This window comes from Stegastes partitus, unplaced genomic scaffold (genome assembly GCF_000690725.1).
Source record: "Stegastes partitus isolate 25-593 unplaced genomic scaffold, Stegastes_partitus-1.0.2 Scaffold1986, whole genome shotgun sequence".
Taxonomy (NCBI): domain Eukaryota; kingdom Metazoa; phylum Chordata; class Actinopteri; family Pomacentridae; genus Stegastes; species Stegastes partitus.
Genome location: NW_007579717.1, coordinates 45,309 through 67,361, shown reverse-complemented (window position 1 = coordinate 67,361; position 22,053 = coordinate 45,309). Strand labels below are relative to the sequence as shown.

General features: G+C 39.4%; 1 protein-coding gene across 1 annotated transcript in view; it reads right to left on the bottom strand.

Moving 5' to 3' along the window:
• The window catches only part of kcnh3 (potassium voltage-gated channel, subfamily H (eag-related), member 3), a 74,654-nt gene that overhangs the window by 29,232 nt on the left and 23,369 nt on the right, over positions 1-22,053 (bottom strand). Inside the window, exons 4-9 of the mRNA XM_008303349.1 lie at positions 21,297-21,555; positions 17,128-17,285; positions 15,725-15,926; positions 10,477-10,830; positions 5,773-5,972; positions 4,434-4,683 (exon numbers count right to left, since the gene is read on the bottom strand). Of these exons, the coding sequence (XP_008301571.1) occupies positions 4,434-4,683; positions 5,773-5,972; positions 10,477-10,830; positions 15,725-15,926; positions 17,128-17,285; positions 21,297-21,555 (1,423 nt within the window). The remainder of the gene's footprint in view (positions 1-4,433; positions 4,684-5,772; positions 5,973-10,476; positions 10,831-15,724; positions 15,927-17,127; positions 17,286-21,296; positions 21,556-22,053) is intronic.

Genomic DNA, 22,053 nt, shown 5'->3' with positions numbered 1-22,053 from the left:
TGGTGACCTGTCCAGGGTGTCCCCTGCCTTCACCCTGAGTCAGCTGGGACAGACTCCAGCCCCCCACGACCCTAGTGAAGCAGTGTATAGATAAGATATCAGGTATCAGATGTGTTTAAAAAAGACCTACACCAAACCTTATACCAAAGCTATGGAAAAAGTTTATATTAATATTATTGAAACTATGTTGCAGTTTTGTGTGAGACCTGCCAGCAGGTGTTGTTCCTTTGGGTGAGAGACTCTACTGGGTAAAGGTTCTTGTAGTGGCTGCCAGGGAACCCAAAGTGTGTGTGTGTGTGTGTGTGTGTGTGTGTGTGTGCGTGTGCGTGTGTGTGTGTGGGTCCATCTGGCAAATGAGGATGTACCTGAGCTCAGTTTTTTACTCAAAGCGTAGTCTTCCCCATTCATTTCTAACGACCGGTCATTTTTGACTGGTAACACCAAGAGTGTACAAAAGTTGAATAAAACACAAAAAACTGTATGCAAATTAATATCATTTATTTTCTGTGCCAAAATCCTCTTTGTGGACAAAGTTATAGAATCTTAGGTCAGTCAGAGATAAAACTATTAAATTGGTCAAATTTGGCTGGAACACAACATGAGGATCAATCGAAGTAATCAGCTGGGTTTCAGGACGTTTCATGATGATATCTGTTGTTGTGATTTCTATAAAAGTAAATGTATGGAATTTTAAAATACATATCCAGAAATTTCCATTTTAGCAGCTCTTACATTTACTAAACTTTGCAGTTATATTTCCATCTGTAATCCTGAAGGTTTCCACAGAGAGGTTTGTTCATACATCATTCACAGTCTGACTTATAGGATTTGTTATTTGTCAAAAGTAGATTTTTCTCTGGCTGCTGACAGTATTTTCCAATTTATAGAGCGATAAAGGATATATCCAAAACCCCCTCTGTCAAAAAAGAAACAAAAAAACTTTGATTCCAGTATGTCAACAAAGTGAAACAAGAACTTTAAAGTTGATTTTATCCAAAGTTCAGATTTCTGTTCTGCAAACGAGCTCATATTTAGAACTTTTCGCAAACTTTTAATACAAAAGTAATCAGCTGGAGAAGTTTCATGGTTAATATTTATGCTATGCACCTGTTGTGTCTCCCCTTAAGTGGGATATTGAATGCAGAATGTAAAACTGTGATACTTCCAGGGATTTGAATCCTTCTTCCACCTCAGGCTGCCATGTGATGTGCAGAAACTATATGAAGCCTGAGGAGTGAAGCTCTACAGCCTCCTCTTACATTATTCATTCTATCTGCAGCAACAAACAAGAAACAGCAGCGTCCAGGCGCCTGCAAACATCCCAGTTCATCCATTCATCTGTTTTTTTTTTTGGCGTCTACACTCTGCCATATGTGAGGTCTGATAGCAGGACTTCCTACTTCTGCACTCACAATGGACAGGAGGACGTTTCTATAGAGCTGAAAGGCGACACAGCGGGCATCCTGACTCTGTCTGCTGGACTCAAACGTGAAGATAACTCTTTAAATAGCTGCTCTTTATCAGCGTGTTTTCAGACCTGCCTTCCTGTTGTTTCACTGAACCACACACGTCTGTGCTGCACTGTAAACCTAATTCTGTACAGAAAAACTGTCCAATCTGGCAGCAAGGTATACAAACTGTGAAAATAACTGCAAACATCTACAATGTTGTTCGCTGATTTAAATACAGTCAAATAGTCCAATTTTATGGTCACAAAATGTAAAAAGAACAAATAGCTATTTCTAAAAATATTGGTTTATGTAAAGCTTTGCGTTGTTTTTTTGTTTTTTTAAAATTTCTATGTACATTTTTGCTTTTTTGGTAATTTTACCAGTTTACAAGTAAATTTTGTAAAATAAGAGTCAATTATTTGAAAAATTGCAGTTAAAACCTTTACTTTTAAGAGTTTGCCCGGTTCCTTCTCCTCTCCTTCATCTCGCTCATCAACCTAATTTCCATCAGAATCCAGATCAAGTTGCTCTGCAGGTCTGATTGGATGAAACCATTGTGAAATTATCTGAACTGTAATCACTGAGCTGAGAGATGATCTCTTTCTTTTTCCTTCTGAAGTCTGTACTTCATTACCAGCATTTGATATCAAACACACACACACAGACACGCAGCTGCATCTTCTTCAAATTAGCGACTATCACCTTCATTAGCGATGCAACATGGAGTCCTGTGGATCTCCATTATCTCACATCCTCCAAGTCTCAGTTTGACAGCTAATTGTCAGAGCCGAGGGGGCACAATGTAGCTTTCATTCCACTCTCTATCGCAAATTTACGCATAATTTCCTTCAAACAATGGAGCATCCTTACTGTATTTAAGTCTAATTAGGTAACCAGCATGTAATTTTGCAATATGACAGTCAACAAATCAAACTGTGCTCAGTCTAAAGGATTTCACTACTGTTTTTCCTTTAATTTGAAAATAGACTTTGTTGCACTTTCTGCTAATTTAGGTAAACAAATAGGAAGATTACTTGAATATTGATGGAAAAACATTTGCGTATGTTACTGGAGAGATTATTGTTTGGCTGAGAAGACCCTCCACAGTACTTAAAGCGCCCATCCAGTGGAATTTTTGTTTTTTTTATCTTGTCTTTTTATATCCTGGAAGAGACATCATGAGTATAGTAATTAGCAAACTTCATGGCTGAGTATTTACACCTTGAAAGTGTGCTGATGACAGCCTCAGAAACACAGATTCAGAGACAACAAACATTTTCAGAATTCCTTCAGTTATTCAAACATTCAGAAGATCATTCTGGGAAGGACAGAAATACTTGCCAGCTGAAAACAAGAGAGAACTTTGCAGAACTTTCTTGTCCTTTATAGAACACAAAAATTTCACATGGGAAGGTGCTTGACCACAAGGACTATGTCATAAACATTCATTGACAGTGTTTGTGTGACTACTTCACTGCCAGATGTGGGAGACAAGAGTTCCACACTGTAGGTTCAGATATATTATTACATATAACATATGTATATTTTTACATGTCGTAGTATATCGTTTTCCTACTAACTACAACTGTCACTATAAAAAGTATTTACTCCCTTTGGAAACTCTTCAGCGACAGACTGCTTCATCCAAAGCGCAAGAAGGAACGTTTCCGCAGGTCCTTCATCCCAACAACAGTCAGACTTTACAACGCTGCACTATAGACTCCACTGGTACCTCTGTTACTGCTGCATTTTTTCTTTTTTTCCACCAACAAACACATTCCATTATGTACAATAACCATGACTACCTCATCCTTGTGTATATAGTCTTCTTTAAAAAAAACAAACAAAACAAAAACAATACAAAACAAAAAAAAAAACACCTTCTGTATATAATGTTTTCTTCTCTTGCAATTTTTGCACTATGTGTTTTCTGTTTCTGTTTCTTTCCTACTTTTTGCACTGGGTGTTCCCAACTATTCTTGCACTGACTCTACACTTTTTTTGGAGCTGTTGTAACAGTGAACTTTCCCCACTGTGGGATCAATAAAGTTATCTTTAATACACAAGCATTGACCCTCTTGATGCAGGAAGTCACACAATTAATAAAATGGAGATCATCTAAAAATGTGTCTCTGCAGTATAAAGACACCTGTATGTGGAAGGTCCAGTCACTGTTCAATCAGTACTCCTGGGTATAACTACACCATGAAGACACACACACACACACACACACACACACAAATCTACTCAAAGCAACTCTGTGAAAAGGATATTGAAAAGAATAAGTCAGGGGATGGGTGGAAGAAAATTTCCAAATCACTGAATATCTCTTGGGGGACATTTAAATCCCTCATTAAGAAAAGGAAGGAATATGCCAAATGTGTAAATCTGCCTGGAGCAGGTCGTCTTCAAAGACTGAGTGATGGAGGCCACCAAGACACCCAAGACTCCTCTGAAGGAGTTACAAGCTTCAGCAGCTGAGATGGGAGAAACTGTTCATACAGCCACTGCTGCCTGTTCTTCACTAGTCATAGTTTTATGGTAGAGTGATCAAGAGAAAGACACTGTTGAAAAAAGCTCATATCAAATCTGGAATAGAGTTCACCAGAAGGCATGTGGGAGACTCTGAAGTCAACTGGAAGAAGGTTCTTTGATCTTATTTGACCAGAATTGACCTTTTTGGCCATTAAACTAGATATTATGTTTGTTGGACTACAAACAAGCATGGTGGTGGCAGCATCATCACGTGGGGGCACTTCTTGGCAGCAGGCCCTGGAAGCCCTTTTTATTTACAAGTGTTGGAAATTCTTTTTATATACACCGTATTTACATTAAATAAGATACAATCTTTAAAAAATAGCAGCTTGTGTTCCTACTAAGACTCATTTCTTACCTCATAGGGGCAGCACACATTCAGCAAGATCACAGCAAACATACCAGGGTTGGCCAAAGACAAAAGACGTCCCTTTTAGACTGACTTACCCAGGATAGCCAGCACAGTGTTGTCTTTCAGGACCTCCATGGAGCCCGAGCAGACGAAGTAGATGGCCTGCAGAGCGTCTCCCTGACGGATGAGGAACTCTCCCGGAGCGCAGAAGGAGGTCTTGATGATGAGGCTGAGGGAGCGCAGGCAGCCCCGGCTGGCCGACTCGAACAGAGGCAGCTGCAGCAGCTCCTTGTTCAGGTGCATGGCGATGTCAGCCCTCAGCTCGTCTGGGAAGTCCTTCAGGAGCTGTGGAGGTGTGAAGGAGGCTTTGAGGCTTTGCTACACAAAAAAACTTTACACAAACTTCACTTCAGTTTCTAATTACAGGAAAAATTTCCAAACTAGGTGGGAAAATGTAAAGCAGAAAACTAAATTTATGTCCTGTCCAAACCCAGGTATAACTAATAATCTTAATAAATGCTGGAACGAGTCACATTTGATGCTTTTAGTAACGCCTGTGAATCTGGTGAACACAGAATAATAATAACTGCCACGACAATAAATATGCATTATTCCAAAACAAACAAACAAACAAACAAAAAAACTTCACAGAAGGGGCATGACGGAATAAAGTCTGGTAACCACTATTTAATAAAATAGAAACAAACAAAAAAAACCCAGTTATTCTTCTGGCTAGTGTGTTTAAATACAGAAAATGCTGAAAGTTCTCGGCTGAACTGTAGGCAGTGTTTACACAGCAGAGAGGAGTCAAGTATGAAAACAAATCAGAATCAAACATACTGAATCAATCAAGCAAATGCAGCACGACTCAAAAACAGTGAAGAGAGGAGCAAGTTGTTGGGAGATACATTCTGCATGGTGAAACATCTGTATCCAGTTGGTGTGCAGAGTCGTGTGAAAAGTTTGTAGCGGTAGTAAATTGTAAATAGTCAAATGGAGTCACTATTTATTCCAGTACTGGTAACACTTGTGGGCATTTCTAAAAATGTTGAACATTTTTGCAATTTATGTAAATCAAAAAATCTAAGAAATTCTACTTGTTCTTGTCATTTTTTTGTGATTTATGGCATTCTAACTGTTTCATAAAGCACAAAAGACATTTCTGTGTTTTCTCTACTTCTAACCATGGTTTTATTGTTTCTATCAAGACGCAAGGTTTTATGTTGCTGTGAAAAATGAGCCCACAGTGAGGAAACATTGTTGTCAACATCGTGAGGGTTGACTACAATATACTGTTGCTAACAGTACTTGAATGTGTGTACATACTGTTTGCATACGAGTACGTGGCTGATTGTTACATATACTATGTATGTAGAAAGTATGAATAATGCAGCGAACAATAAAGTATCTAAACTGAATCTGCTGCCTCCTCACCTCACTGACGTCGATCCCATTGTTGACCGACCAGGTGGTCTGGAAACACTCCAGCATGCGTTGCTCGAGGGCTTTGGGCAGCCGGTGGACCCTGATGAAGTCCTTCAGGTCCTTGGTTCGGGTGTGATACAGCGAGCGGCGTGAGTACATCCTCTGGATGATGGCGGTGACGTTACCGAACACCACGGCGTGCATCAGCGCTGCAGACAGAGCAGAGCTGTGATACACATTTAATTACAGCTGTTTGATTGGCTCCTATCTGGAGGGGCCTTCAGGAAAATCCCATAATGCTTCAGCACAGCAGGAAGCCTTACAGGAAGTCTTTATACTGTAAGCCCCACCAAGTTAAAAAGCACGAGGCTTTAGACGACTTAGCTGCTCTAAAACCACTGTGAGGCTCTGCTGCAAGTGGATTACTGCTTTCACTGACTGTCAGCAGCACAATGTCGAATAAATCTTTTATTTCTAGTGAACAAAACACTCATAAGAACAACTACATTATTATTCCAAACCCCACAACAGCTCTAATCCCAGTGTGAGCAGTGACTGCTGGTGTGGAGTTAATATTTACTCAGCAGTCACAGGTTTGCTCTGAATGTGAACTCCACTAACCGGCAGCCACCCGGGAGGAATTAACTGATCTATTTTATAATATACGTCCCTGAGAGTCCTGCACAGCGGTTTGTCTCCCTGACTGTAGCTGCTGAACCAGCACTTTGACCACAGGACACTTTTACAGACTAATGGCTTTATTTAAGCACGACCGGCCTTTCATTTAGGAAAACTCTGCTTCGAAGACATTCAAATATCTCTCGGTTACAGCACACGCTGCTTCTGGACAGCAGCTCACTGCTGGAGAACAATAAACTGAGTCTGAGGATGAAATTCAGAGAGACTATTGAAGCTGTGGGCTCCTCTTGCTCTCCAGCTTCCCCCTCTAATAGAGAAACCCACTTATTATTACAGAGGAAAAAACACGCACAGCAAACAACTAATTTAATTAGGATAAGAATGACGTTGAGTGAATGTTTTTCTTACTTGCAATAAAACACTAAACCAGTAATCTGTTATTCTGTCTCAGTACTTTCTAACTTTCTACTCTGTTGACTCATTTGTTTCCAATAAAGCAGTAAATCTGCACAAATGGGTCAAAACATGCAGCTATATGTATTTTAAAAACAGTTTTCTGAAGCAACCCTTAAGAGTGTATTTGTTGAAAACTACTCCACTTGTGAGTCAGTATAGATCTGTTGCTATACCTTATGTTACCGTTTTTGTTGGGTTTCAACAAACTTAAAAACAATCCCATCAGCTTGCAGGCAGAACTTTCTGTATTTTTATTCTTCAGACTCAGTTTGTGGTTCAAACATGTATGGCTGAGTTATGTGCCTTTAAAAAGAAAACTCTAAATGTGGAACTTTGATGCTCAGAGATGAGATTTTAGGGGTTTAATCAACAACCAGAGAGTGATTTTAGGAAGGACCACTTTGATCTCAATAATAAACTAGAAGTAGAATTCTTATCTTTATAAAAAAACATGAAAAAAACCCTGAAAATGCAGAAGCTTCTTGAAGCGGAGTGTATGGCTGAGTTGTTGTATTAGATTTTACAGGTGAATCTAACTCTCTAAACCTCAAAACTTGCTGGCAGCTATGAAAAGCATGCTCTCTTTAAAGAAATCACCAGAATTACACCAATTATCAGAGCTGGAAACTCTAAAAACTGAAACAAATCAACTTTTAAAAAAACTTTCAGATAGTCGGTCAACAAATCATACGTGGTTTGCAATTCAGTTTGAAAAATTTAGCAGGTCTAAGCTTAAAATCATGATATGCCATTAAAATCTCTTTATTCTTTTTTTTTATTCTTTACCAAAAATAAATGGTTTGCTTGAAACCAACAGTCATGTGACAAAAATGTAGAGACTTTTTGCCTGAGCTGCAGGTCTTGTTTACACACAGCAGAGAGATGACTGGTATGGAAATGAATTAAAAATGGTAATAATAAAATATTGTTAGTATGTGGAGCCACAGGGCTGCACAGTGGAACAGTGGGATAGAGTCCAGCCCCCTGTGACCCTAGTGATGATTAAGTGATGTATAGATAATGGATGGATGGGTGGATGGATCTAGAGCCATTATTTTTTCATCTTTTCTGCAGTTTTACAAGAAATTATCTGTAATTTGATAAAACTGATAAAATCTGTAAAATAACTTCTTTTTTTTTGCTGATTTAAATACAATAAAAATAGTATAAGTTGGCAGGCAAATGTTGGAGAAGAACAAACTAAGATTCATAAAAACGCAGATTTTTTTTTATAAGGACATTATTATATATACAGTTTTGGCCTGTTTGTTTCCCTAACACGTAAATTACCTTTTTGTTTGGCCTTCACTAGTGTTTATCTGTAATTTTGTGAAAAACCGGGACAATCTTGATTATTTGTGACATTCTAACTGTGTCGTACTTACAACAACATGGTTGTTCTGTTTCCACTGAGGTGCAGGACTTTATGTTGGAGTGAAAAATGAGCCACAGTGAAGAAAAAAGTGACAGGAGCAAAGAAACTGTCACTAACTGGGGAAGTTACATGGTGATGTCCGTTAGTTTAAGTTTTTACCTGTTAGTACTGGTTTTCAGTAAAAATGTACTGAATTTTGTACACCATTTTCTCTCTCCTACTCTACGCTAGAAATCGTAATAAATAAATTGTTTTATTCTTGTCTTTATTCTGAAACAGGTTTGTTCATACATCATTCACAGCCTGATTTATAGAACACTGTATTTGTATAAACAAGAAAAAAAAGATTATTCCTGGCTGTTGACAGTGTTTTAATGGAGCGATAAAAGGATATCCTAAATTCCTTCTGTAAAAACCTTTGACTAATATGTCAACAAAGTGAAACAAGAGTTTTAAAACTGGTTTTATCCACCGTTCAGATTTGTGTTGGTGCAGGACTTGATGACACAGCAAAGAACGAGGCCAAAGTGAAGAAAAATGCAACAGCAGCCAGAAACACCCAGAAACTGTTTGGAGTCTACAAGGCAGCGTGGGGCTAGGTAAGACTTCAGAGAAAGACGTGAGTTCATACAGCGTCCTCACAGGTGTAATGGTTCAGTTTGTGTCCACTGAGGCCTGAGACGTCGCTGCGCATCACTGCGTCCTTTCACCATAAATCTCCACATTTTTTCCTCACGCAATAACCTTTTTGCAGCGCCTCCATTTCTGTCTCATCTCGTCATTTATTGCTTTCTTCCTGAACATTCAGTTCTCTTCATTACAGCTGCATCAGAAAGCAGAGCTCCGGCACAGCGAGTATCCGAGGCAGCTTTTATACTTCTGTACAGCAAAAAGAGTCTCCATCTAAACAAGCCATTGTTATTCAACAGGATCACATGCCATCACTCTGGTTCATTAGGAATAGCAGAAATTGATGAGGGTAATTATGAAAAGTACATCTGCATAAACACACCAGAGAGTAAACTGAAGTAAAAGTGGTCTTGAAAGATGGCTTGTAAGTAATCTGCAGCCTGCGAGCTTCATCTCTGCATTCAAATGTTTGCTGTGTACGATATTCGTGTGTTTAAAGATAAGAATCAGGTTTTATTTTGTTGTTGTCCTCAATGACTGTAGCTTCAGTGACAAACCAGCCATCAAGGCCACGTTCATCATCTTCAGCAGATGATGAAGATTGTTCAGTTGTATGCTACAAAGCAAAACTGTTCTAAAACTTTAAAATTTTGTAAACTGAATGAAGCCACCAGCGGGAAGGATTTTTGCCATCACAATGTTGTAATCTGGAGAATGTAATAATCAGAGTTTAATAAAACAGTGAAATGTTTTTGGAAAGCAAGGATCTTTATTTATTTCTAAAGGCTGTCTGTGTGCAAGAACTCATCAAAAACTGCAGAATAATTTTTTAAAAAATAATTTTTTATCAAACCTGCATTAGAAGACTGTGTCCCTGCAACATGTCAAATTCTTGAAACGAAGCAGAATTTATGAAAAATGTGAGGGCCGCAGCACCGAGACTGTGCTTATTAGTTTGAAATATGATCTTTTAAGAACACCTGGTGCAGCTTTTGATCAGGTTGACCTCTAAATTGGAATTTAGAGGTTGCAGAACTGAGCTAGTTTATCAGCGACAGATCTGAGGACATTTCGTTCTTATTCAGAAAGTGTTTATTTCACAGTTTTTCCCTGTTTTGTTAAATTACAGATAATGTCTACTAAAATCTCACCCTGCCTTCGCCCTGAGTCGGCTGGGATAGACTCTCGCCCCCCGCAACCTTAGTGAGGAACAAATGGAGGGTAGATAATGGATGGATGGATGTTAGCCGAGAAAAAAGCCCAAATTGTAAATACGTCCTCATAAAAAAATCTGTATTTTTTCCAAATGGATGTTAATTCTGTTATGTTTGAAGGCAAAATGACCTGTTCTGCACCGAAACATTTGTCTCATAACTGAACTTTAAACAATCTTTTATGTGAATATGTTCGGTAGCTTTTAATATATAAACAAACAGCCAAACATGTAATGAAACCCCTCAATCAAGGAAGTGAGAGTTTGTTCATCTATTGTTCTTCACCAGAAAAAAAAGGAGCAATTAAAAAAAAAACAAAAAAACGACAGAACTGAATGTGCAGAGCTGAGAGCAGAGCTTCACGCCAGCATCCTCACAGAGCGAAGCATCTTTTCTTACCTCCGATGAGCATCGTGCAGATGGAGAAGATCTTCTCTGAGTCCGTGTTGGCTGACACGTTTCCAAACCCGACGCTGGTCAGGCTGCTCAGAGCGAAGTACAGCGAGGTCACGTAGCTGCTGCGCATCGACGGACCGCCGCCCAGAACCCCCAGACTTCCTCCTCCACCTCCTCCGGCCCCGGACACATTCCCGTAGAACTGGCTGGAGTTCCAGCTTCCCTGTCCTGCAGCCTCCGAGCTGTTCCACTGGTTGGCGTTGGTCGGGAGGCTGCTGACCGACGAGGGAACCAGTGTTGAGAGTGGAGACAGAAAGTACGGAGTCCCCAGACGTTTGGCGAGTTCGTGGAGCCAACCTGAGACCAAGACAGAGAGGGAAGCTTAATTTATTTAACCAAGAAAAATCAAATCAAATCGACCACATTTTAAAACACTTGAATTGATCAAAGTTCTGTCCATGTTAAAAGATGGGCAGCAATAAAAATGGGCAAAAAAGAAAAACAGAAAATAGAAAGAAAACCTGTAAAATCAATTCACACCAAATCATATGTTTCATTGTTCTAGTACTGGCACTACAGTTGAATTTAATCAAATAAACATATGACATTAAAAACAAATCAAAGCAGGAGTCAAACATGTAAAATAATTTGAAAAACAAAATAAAATAAATGAAACCTAGTAAAAAAAACAAGTATAAAAACTTGTAAAATCAATTCAAATCAATTTATGCATCACATTGCCTTCTTACTGCATTGACAGTAAAGTTCGATTTAATCAAACTTAACTTAAAAATACTGAAAATGTTAAAACAAACATGACAAAACAGGACAAGGGCTTCTTTCAACTATACGTGATGAAAAAAGTTAAATTATAGATCAAGATTATCCACTGAAATCACATTTTAGGCAAATGTTCCACCAGAACAATTCCATCCGTCACTATTTTGAGGAAACACAGAAGCTTCATCCTTCATTCACAACCACGATTGATTTAAAAAAAAAAAAAAAAAAAAGTCAGAGTGTTCTTTTCCCCCTTTAGCAGAATGACACAGAGCTTTTAGTTCTGCAGAACATTCTGTCTAAGTGAGACTGCAGCTCAGGAAGTTGTGGACAAGAGTGAAGACGGGAGTTCAGGACCACGGACAGTTCTGTGAGCCCGAGAACACGAGTCAGCACCGAGGACAGAGTCTGTCTGGAGCTGCTTCACCACCAAACCTCAAACTGAAAACAGAGAAACTCAGCGACTGTGCAGAGACTCTATCACAGCGAGGTTCTACAGTGACACGGACGCCACGTTCTGTCCTGCATGCAGAACAGCGCTTCACTCAGACCCACGTTTCCTCAAGTTACCCAGGTTAAGTTGCACTAATGACAGAGTAATTAGGAAACTACTCAGGTGTTAAATCCTTTAATGCAGTTGCTGCTTTACTGGGACTCGCAGCTCGACTGTCACTTCTGCTTAGTTTTGCCGGCAGCCTGAGAAACCAACACAAACACAAGGTCAGAGCTTCCAGCCTGCAGTTTGTGATGCCGGAGATCAATAAGCAGACGGATCCTCACTGTATTATTCATGTTCCTCGTCTTACTGCTGTCAGAAGCTCAGCTCACTCATCCTGTTTTTCAAAACTTTCCGCACGTTCTCCTTCTTCCTTCCTTAATCCCTGTTTTTTTTTTTTTTAAATACATTAAAAAAATATTAATAATCTTTTATTCCTTCCTTCCTCTGAGGTTCAATTGCTGTGATGTTATTTCAAATATTTGAATAAATCCTTTGTTTGTGTCACACAGAACCTTAGCATCAGATCACGGGCATCATGTGTATCTTTAAATCAAGATTAGATGGCTTCATTCCATTTACTTTTTAGTCTAAGATATTTAGTTTGAGGTGGATTTGTATATTTCAGGTATCTTAGTGTCTGTGCACGATAAATTATCAGGACACTTGGGTGGAGTGAATGAAGTGCAGCTCCTACAGAGGTTTGCTGTTAGCTCACCTTAGAGGTGTAGCTGCGTACAGTGGTGGAAATGTGTGCACATTTATGATTTAGACAAAAGTAGCACTACTACAGTCTGAAAATACGCAGTCAAGACACTACTTGAAGTGCAGCGGAGACATCATGACTGAGCGTTTTCGAGTGAATTGCAGGCAGTGTTTCCACAGAGAAGCAGAGAGGAGACGACAAAAGAGAGAGACTGAGAAGAAAATGAAACATATTGGATCTATAAAATCAATGCAGTACGGCTCTAAACAGTTTCTAGAGGAGCAAGTTGTTAGAAGACATGGTGAAAAAAAAGCACCCACAAATTGCTTGGAGTTTCCAGTTTAACTCGACTGTTTTACACTTTGATATGCAAACTTTTGTTTCCTTTTCATACAGTGTTGCGTTATGCAATAATACACAGCTGTCAAAGTGAGATTATCTTAAACAAAACAATCACTTTGCTGTTTTGTAGGAAAATCTATAATTTAGGGTTAAAAACTGAAGATTTTATGACTCTTTTGTTTTATTTTGCTGCCTCGTGAAGCTCTTTGGAACTTAGATTTTGATAAGTGCTCTATAAATAACAATTATGATTATTATTATGGGCTGCAAGGTGGCGCAGTTGGTCAGCACTGTTGCCTCGCAGCAAGAAGGTCGCCGGTTCGCGTCCCGGTGGATCTTTCTGTGTGGAGTTTGCATGTTCTCCCCGTGCAGCGTGGGTTCTCTCCGGGTTCTCCGGCTTCCTCCCACACAGTCCAAAAACATGTTGAGGTTAATTGGTGATTCTAAATTGTCCGTAGGTGTGAATGTGAGTGTGCTTGGTTGTCTGTCTCTAAGTGTAGCTCTGTGATAGACTGGTGACCTGTCCAGGGTCCTTCACCCTAAATCAGCTGGGATAGACTCCAGCCCCCCACGACGAAGGATTAAGTGGTGTATAGATAATGGATGGATGGATTATTATTATTACTACTGTATTGTTATTATTATTTTACCCTCTACCTCCAGTCTACCAGGGCCTGTTGCCCAGAAGCATATAAACATCATGATGGCAGGGATGATGTGTTTGTGATGAAATACTGGTATCATGTTAATAATACACATAATGATAACATCTGTCAGTTATAACTGTTGGTTATTTCCAACACAGGAACAACATATTTTTCAGTTATGGTAACTCTCTCCACCTTTGAGTGTAACTCATTTGCCAAAAAGAGACAAATGACACAATAAAGATGAATTTAACTGATATTACAGATATCACGGTAATATTGTTAATTCTTTTTGTCACAATAATTATGTCATGAAATTCATTTAATCCTGTTGCTGTTTTCTAGACAAATTAAAGGTTTGGGGTTAAAAATGAATGATTTTATGACTTTTCTGTTTTATTTTGCTGCCTTGTGAAGCTCTTTGTAGCTTGTATTTTGAAAAGCACCCTATAAATATAGATTCCTGTTATTATTATTTGTTTTGTCCATGTGGTGAAGCTGTGGCTGGTGTGTTTGGTGACTTCAGCTCGATGAGGGGCTGCAGGGATACTCAATGCTCCACCGCCTTTGAATTATTGATGATTCTACAAGAAAAAACCTGCAGCTCGCTGAACCAGCAGCAGCAGTTGATTGATTGACAGACAGTCAGATGTATGTACATGCTGATATCAGACCTCTATTCTGAATTTCTGGTGTCACAGAAAGGTCAGACTGCAAACTGGTCTTTGTCATCCGCTGGATTCCCTCCATCTGTCTCTATAGTCAACCGCTGACATGAACTGACTGCAGTGTTACTGTCTGTCATTATGTGGTTTGCTGACAGGATAATGATAGGTGGGCTGGTACGATCAATGAGAGAGAGAAAACAACGACAGGAGCTTACAATCCACTGAGTGCCAGAGCCACAGCCTGCGCTTACAAAACATGCTTATTTCTAGTATTTTCTGCATCCTCGTGTCCGTGAGTGTGTTTGTGTGACGCTTACGATAAAATGAGAGACACCCAAAACTTGATCTTTGCCCCGGGTGGCAGTCAAAAGGATTAAAGTTTGCTCTCTTGCCCTTGAAAACTGCCTGTCTGTCTGCATGTCTTTACAAGTTTATCAGATTGTACAGCAGAGCTTCATGTCGCTGCAGGACTTCAGATTCTCCACCGAGACAAACTGTGTCTTATTAAAGCAGAAAAAATTTGAATGTCGTCCTTCTGCGTTAAAGCTAAAGTTACATTTTAGTTATGTTGCACTGCAAAAAATAATTCTGTAAAAGAAAAAAAACAAAAATTGTGAAAACTGGCAGCTGATGTGGAACAGTGGAATACTTTACTGTTAAAAGAAACAGTAAAAACCATGAAAATAACAGTGTCTGTAAGATATGATTTTAATACAGTAAACTGTAAAATTGATTGGTGACACATTGTGAAAGAACTAATTACTATTTCTAAAAATACAAACGTGATGTGGGCAGTACGTACTGTTTTTTCTGGCTTTAAATTTTTTTTTTTTACAGCTAACATGTAAATTAGTACTTTTTTTCTGTGAGTTTAATTCATATTACCTTTCATTTGTTTTGAAAGTAAACAAATAATAACATAAGATTAATTATGTAAGCCCAAATATGCCAAATTGTCCTTTCAAACATTTGTGAAAATATGTAAAATAATATTTTTACAGATTAAATACAGTATAAATAGTGTAATTTTACAACTAATGTAGTAAAAAATCTGCTAGTTACAAATTACTAAAGTTAAATTCAGAGAGGAGAATAAAATATACGAGATCAATAAAGTAAATGCAGCATTGCTCAAAAACAACGACATCTTTCTGGAGTTGTGCAGAGTAGTGTGATAAAGTCTGTAGGTATGCTAATAGGCAAAGGTAGGTTTGTAGGTTTTAAAATTGTAAATAGGGAAACATCTAACCACAGAGCCACCTTGCAGCCCGAGAATAATATTAAATAATACTAATGATTTATTACTTTCTAACTGTTCTCTCTTTATATTGCAGGAAAAAAATGAGCCCACGGTGAGAAAAAAACAACAACATTTCCTGCTTTGGGAATATGACTTGCAAGGTAAACAAAATTGAATGTTAACATGAGAAACCCCATAAACTTACAAATAAGGAAAACAGCAAATAAAGTGAGTAATTAAAATGTAAGTAGAGCTTTGGGACGTTAAAATAAAAAAATAAATAAAAATGCAGCTGCATGGAACATAAAGTTCAGAGTAAATCTAAGTTGCTGAACTATGCATAGATGGTAATAAAAACAGTAGCACACTAACCGATGTCCCAGGAGCCGGGGCTCTCGATCTCCTTACGGCCGATGAAGTACCAGACGCAGGCCATCCAGTGGGCCAGCAGGGCGAACATGGACATGAGCAGGGTGAGGACCACGGCACTGTACTGCGAGTAACGCTCCAACTTCTGCAGCAGCCGCAGCAACCGCAGCAGCCGGACCGTCTTCAGCAGGTGGACTCCAAAGTACTGTGAAAGAAGAACTCAACTTCAGGATAAACATAGAGGAACCATTCGGCCAATGCTGTCAGTTACTGAATGATAATAATGACTTGTGGGTTGGCAGTTTTATTTAAAAGATGGATCTTTAATTTATGCTTCACATGACATAAAACATTCATAATACGGATAAGGCAATGATGACTGGCTGATTACCGTGGCTAATATTTGGTATTTTTAAGACTATGTGTATTTTTATTGACCGATCATCGATAAATTAAACTACTTCAGGTCTGATGCAGCCTCCTCTCTCTGTCTGTCCTCATACTGTGGTCTCCGAAATGTGTCTCGAGCAGAGAAACCAGAAACACAAACCAGGAAATTATCTCCTCTCACAGTGGCTAAGGCTACGCTAACAGTTAGCAGGAAAGTTAGAAGGCAGCCACAGATTATCCTGAAACAGTCTGGAAAACAAAAACTAATAATGCTTTAAGATTTGGACCTTTCAGTGGGAAAGTGCTAGAACAGTAAAAAACTAATAAAATAGAGAAGAACAGCAGATGGAACTGCAGGAGACAAAGTGATCAATCTCAGGAGATCCTACATAAACAGAGGAGATCATTTAATCACTCAGATTACTATTTCACATATTCAGTTATTGTCACCCTTATTAATGAGGAAGCTATGAATGAAAGGTTGCTGCTATCACATGCTGTTTAAACATTAGATTCAATGTTTCTTACCTCCAAACTTCAGATATCTGCCTTTTTGAGCACTAATAATCGGCTCTGCAATCCCGAATTTGTATGTCCAAAGCAGCGTTTAAAAAGGCCCTATTTTGCATACAAGTGTGGAAACAGACTCCAGGGTTCATCATCTTTTAGGATTCTGAGCATGCAAACACAAATTAATGAGACATGCACTAACATCAGATTGGCTCGCTGCCATTTGTTTGTCTGATGAGCATCGGTTTGGATGAAATGTTGATCTAATAAATTCACATGGGAGCTGCTTTATGACATTATGCATTCATTTCCCCCCGTTTCTCCAGATTTGGCTCATCGCCCTCGGCGTGTTAGTGTGGAAAATGAATGCAGGGAAGCCTGAGTGTATGTCCACAGTCAAGTGTCTACTCTTCCCTGATGCGTCGCACACTTTATCAAGCTGTCGCACGCTGTTTGGTTTGCGGTTTTTGTCAGCGCAAACACACAAATGTCAACAGGAGACTCACCACGCTGACGTTGAAAGCGTACAGCAGGTCGAAGGGCAGGGCGGCGATGAGGTCGACAAAGAGCCATGTGGTGACGTAGTGCACGCAGATGGAGCGTGCGTCGTACACCACCTGACCAGACGTGCTCACGAATGTAGTCCGAAAGTTCAGCAGGATGTCTGCAGAGGATGACATGAAGAGTAGGGATTACAAACATGATAAATGTCCCCTGTGTTTCAGTGATACAGTGGAGGTTTTACCCCTTTTACTGCTTTTCCACACAAATCCTGGTCAACATGTGTTTTTTTTGCCTCGCAGCTAGAAGGTCACTGATTCTCCTCCCGGTGAGGACACCGATAAAATAAGTGATTGCACAAGTATTCATGTCCTTCTAGTCAGAATTTAATAGATGCACCTTTGGCTTCAGCAGTGAGCCTGTGTGGATAGGTTTCAGTCAGTCTGAACATCTGGATTCTGCAATTGTACCCCATTCGTCTTTGCAAAAATGCTCAATCTCTGTCAGGTTGCACTGGACTTGTGAGTGAGCAGATTTCAAATTCTCAGTTGTATTGAGATCTGAGCTCTGACTCTGCTGCTCCGCCACATTCACCTCTTTAAACCATTTCTGTGCAGCTTTGGCAGTTTGCTTCGGCTCATTGTCTTGATGGAAAACAATTCTTCTTCCAAGTCGCAGTTCTCTTGCAGACTGCATTAGTTTATCCTCCAGGATTTCTCTAGACTTTGCTGCATTCATTTTACCCTCTACCTTTACAAGCCTTTCAGGTATGCTGCTGAGAAGCTTTCCAACATCATGATGCTGCCACCACCATGCTTCAAGGTGGTATTGGTGTGTTTGTGACTGTATACTGCTACTATGTTAATAATACACATATGATAATTTCTGTCAACAATCTAGTTATCTATATACATATATATTATAATTCAGTTATGGTAACAGACTGTCTCCACCGCCACGCTCATAATTTGAGTGTAATTCATTCATCAAAAAGTGATCAAACACACCATAATTATGCTAAAAATGAACTGTTATTAAAGAAATCACAATAATATTCATCATTCTTTCTGTCACAATAACTGTGTAGTGAAATTATGAAAACAGTCCTGCATCAAATCATGGTTTAAACAGCTGCAGAACTGTACTTCTATACATCTATGAACTCACATTTTACTAATCATTGTTATGACCCTGTGGGTCATCTATAGTGTTTTTGTGTTTTTGCTGCTTGCCTTCTCTCCTCAGTCTGTGTGTGTGCGGGTGTGGTTTTTGAGTGAATGGATTAGGAGCAGGTGGTGACTCTGGATTGGCTGCCTCGCCTGATTTGAGCCACGCATTGGTCAGAGGGCGGGTCCTTCCACTATTTGAACAGCCCGCCGACTGCACTCGTTCTCCTCACCTCCAGCCTTGCCACCTCAGAGAAAACCAGCATGCCATCGCGACTGTACTGCAGGAGGATGCAGCAGTAACTTGTTTGTAGTCGTAGCCGTGTGCTACAAGTTCCGTGTGAATCTTTGAAAATATTGTCAATAGAGAGCAGAGTAGGAGGGAGAGGCCTGTTTCTTTTAAACCCTTTTTCTTCTGTTTTTTGTTTATTAGGTAGGTAGTTAAGATATTGTCTTTTATTTGCTTTTTCTTTTTCAACAGGGAAGTCAGGGCTTATGTAGAGTGTGATTTGTTTGTTATTTCGGCCTATATCCCCCTTTTTACTGTAAAAATAAAAGAAACTGCTCATTTTGATACTTGGCTTGTCTGATTGCTGGCCTTCCCTGAAATGGAAAGACTGGTGTGGAGCAAAGCTCATGCTATGCCAAAGGTTCCCCCAAACCGGGGCATAACCACAACAAAAGATCTGCGAGCTTTAGCATATTAAAGAAGTGTGTGAATAAAATGTTCAATTTTGTTTAATTTTTCAGGCCAAAACCAACAAGTAGAGCCACAGTAGTCCACCTCTCAATGATTTCTAACCTCCCTGGTCTGTCTGAAGACACTTGACTTTATCAGTTTGAAACGCGCTTTTTATTGATGCATTCAGTGACATTTCATCAGTGTGAATTCTTTCTTTGTACATTTACTCACCTGTTATCTTTGAGAGCAAGTTTTCTGACCACACACTTTATAAATGCAACACTTTCTGACTATGAATGCTTTCAAAATGTTTCTTACTTCATTTTCATGGTGATGAATACACAACAGATACGGTGTTTATACGTTGTTAAACCGAGCTAAAACATACCATAAAAAAGCCAGCACACCTCTTTAGTTATTCTGCTGCAAGGCCTACATGTTGGGCTTATATTCGGGGTCTGTAGGAGGAGAAGCAGCTTATTTACAGGAACGAATGACTAAAGAGAAGCGTGATGGGACATTTCAATCCACTATCGTTGGCTGAGTGGATGTATTGATAAACAAGCTTGGCCTATTAGTCCTAACAAATGGGATATCGACTGACAGGAGTCAGACATTTAACTGCGGGTGGCTTGTATAATTTCATTGCACAAGTTTATTGATAGAGGGCTGGTATTCACTCTTTTTCCATTAACACAAATTGTCCTTTGAAGAGCATTCACACAAGTTTCCTGCAGTTAGGTGGACAGGGGCCTGGGACAAAGAGGCCTGCTGTTTCCACGGAAATGAGTTCACAATGAGAAGTAATGGTCTGTTATGAACGGCTCATATCCTTTCACTGCAACACGCGTCATTAAAAACTTCCACCAAACTTTTTATTATGAGTCACGAGGCTCTCAGAGAGATGCAGCTCCGCTCATCAGCATGCACTTAATGCAGCAATCAAAAGTTATTCTTACAGTATTCTGTAGTGGAGAAGAAACCGCAGACATCAAGACTCTAAAATATGCACGCATATGGAGTTAAGCAGTAAACAGAGAGCTTTGCACGCTGTTGTCAGCCCAAAATTAATGACACCTCCATCAAAATTTGGCAGGAATGTGCAAATTATTCCCCTTAAAATGTGTAAAATTAAACAGAATGTAATGTAAACAACTTGAAAGATACAAAACATAATATTAATCCTATTTTAAAACTGTATGTCCCTGCTGTAATTTTTTTTGTTCTGAAATCATTTTGAGAGAGTTCTTCAAAGTTTGACAAAGTTCTATGAGTATTTTTAGCTGGAATTTTGTTTATTTCCCAGAATATTCCTATGCAAGGCAGGATAACTAAAGATGTTCTAAAACATTATTAGACCAATCTCCAAACCGAATGATGCACTTAGAACGTTCCACCTTTGTTATCACGTAACATTGTTGAACATAATTTAGATTCTTCAATGCGTTCCCTCAACAGCATCCCCAAAACATCCTCAGAACATTGTAGGAAGAGTGTTCCACGTTTGTTTATATATCACATCACAGAAACATAATATAAAGAACGTTCTTGAACACCTTGAATAGAAAGAACATTTTGAAAATGTTTTCTGAGTGTTGCACTGAGAACATCCTTCCTTTGTTGTCATTGTCAAAATGTTTTATAGAAGAACGTTCTAGAATTGTTTCCTCAACAATATCCATAAAAAATTGCAGTAAAGGAACTAAATAACCCAAGGTCTTGATAACATCTGGAAAACGTCTTTTGAATGTTTGTTATCTCCTTTGTTATCATGGAACCCAACCTGTGTTCTTGACATCATTATCGAAACATTCTCTTGATGCTGCAGCTAAAACTCTTCACTAAAAGCTAAAGGTTCACCTTTTACCTCGTGGGAACATTGTTGTAAATAGTATCTCTAAAATGTTGTTGATGTGATCTGATATGAGAATAAAACCTTTGAACATTATTAGGGGTAATGGAGGTGATGTTCTAGAATATTGTGGGAACGTTCCCTGCTAGCTGGGGTGACTATGCTAAGCTAAGCTGCATTTTCTTAAACATTTCAATTTCAAGCAGCATGAATAACTTTGGAAAGTAAAAGTAGTAAAAATTAATGATTAGCATAATTAACAATGTGTTTTACTGTCTTTTGGTACTTGTTTCTGTCATTTCCTGCCAGAAGAAAGAAATAAAAGCTCACTATAATTCAAACCTCGGCATGGCTATGAATCATTTGGAGCTTAACTGTAAATGTGCGAGTGTTTGCCATGAAAATACATGAGTCCAGGTTTGGACTTTAAGCATGCTGCAGCAGTAAATGCTGGTTGAAAAGCTGCCGTCTCACCTAAAATGAAGAGGATCTCCACAAGGATGTCACTGACGCTGGGCGGGCTCCGCGGGGCGCTGCTGCTGCCTTCGTCCCGCCCGCCGCCCACCGTGAAGCACACGTTGTAGGGCACGGTGACGGCCACGTAGAAGGTCGCCAGCAGGATCAGCCAATCCCAGCCGGCCTTGAAGGTGCCGTAGTGCAGCAGGATGAAGCGAGACTTCTGGATGGCTGCTACTTTGTACTCTGGGATCGGAGGTTTCTCCCCGAACATGTTCTGCGTCAGATCAGACAGGAGACGGATGTCAACGGCCTCCATTCTACTACAATAACACGTTCTCATTCTCACCCTCACTGAGGCTCTTCAGGCTTGTGAAAAGCTGCCTAAGTGTAAATTCAAGTGCTGCAAGTCAGGCTGAATGTATGAAACCTGTATGAAAGGATTCCTACTACAGTACAGATTGTATCACTCGTTTTAAGTGTATAGAGTTTTAGTGAAAAGCTGGAAAAAATATCAAGTCAAACACAGTGGAAAAATGTCTCTTTTTACATTGAGGACGACTGAGGAGACATATGAGAATAAAAATGGGATCATTAGACTTGATGTAACTGATTCACTGAAGTGCTGTACTTAAGTACAAATTTGGTATTTTAGTTTAGTATTTCCAGCTTGTTCTACTTTTTACATTCATTCTCAGGGGGCTGCAAGGAGTGTGCTTGGTTGTCTGTCTCTAAGTGTAGCCCTGTGATAGACTGGTGACCTGTCCAGGGTGTC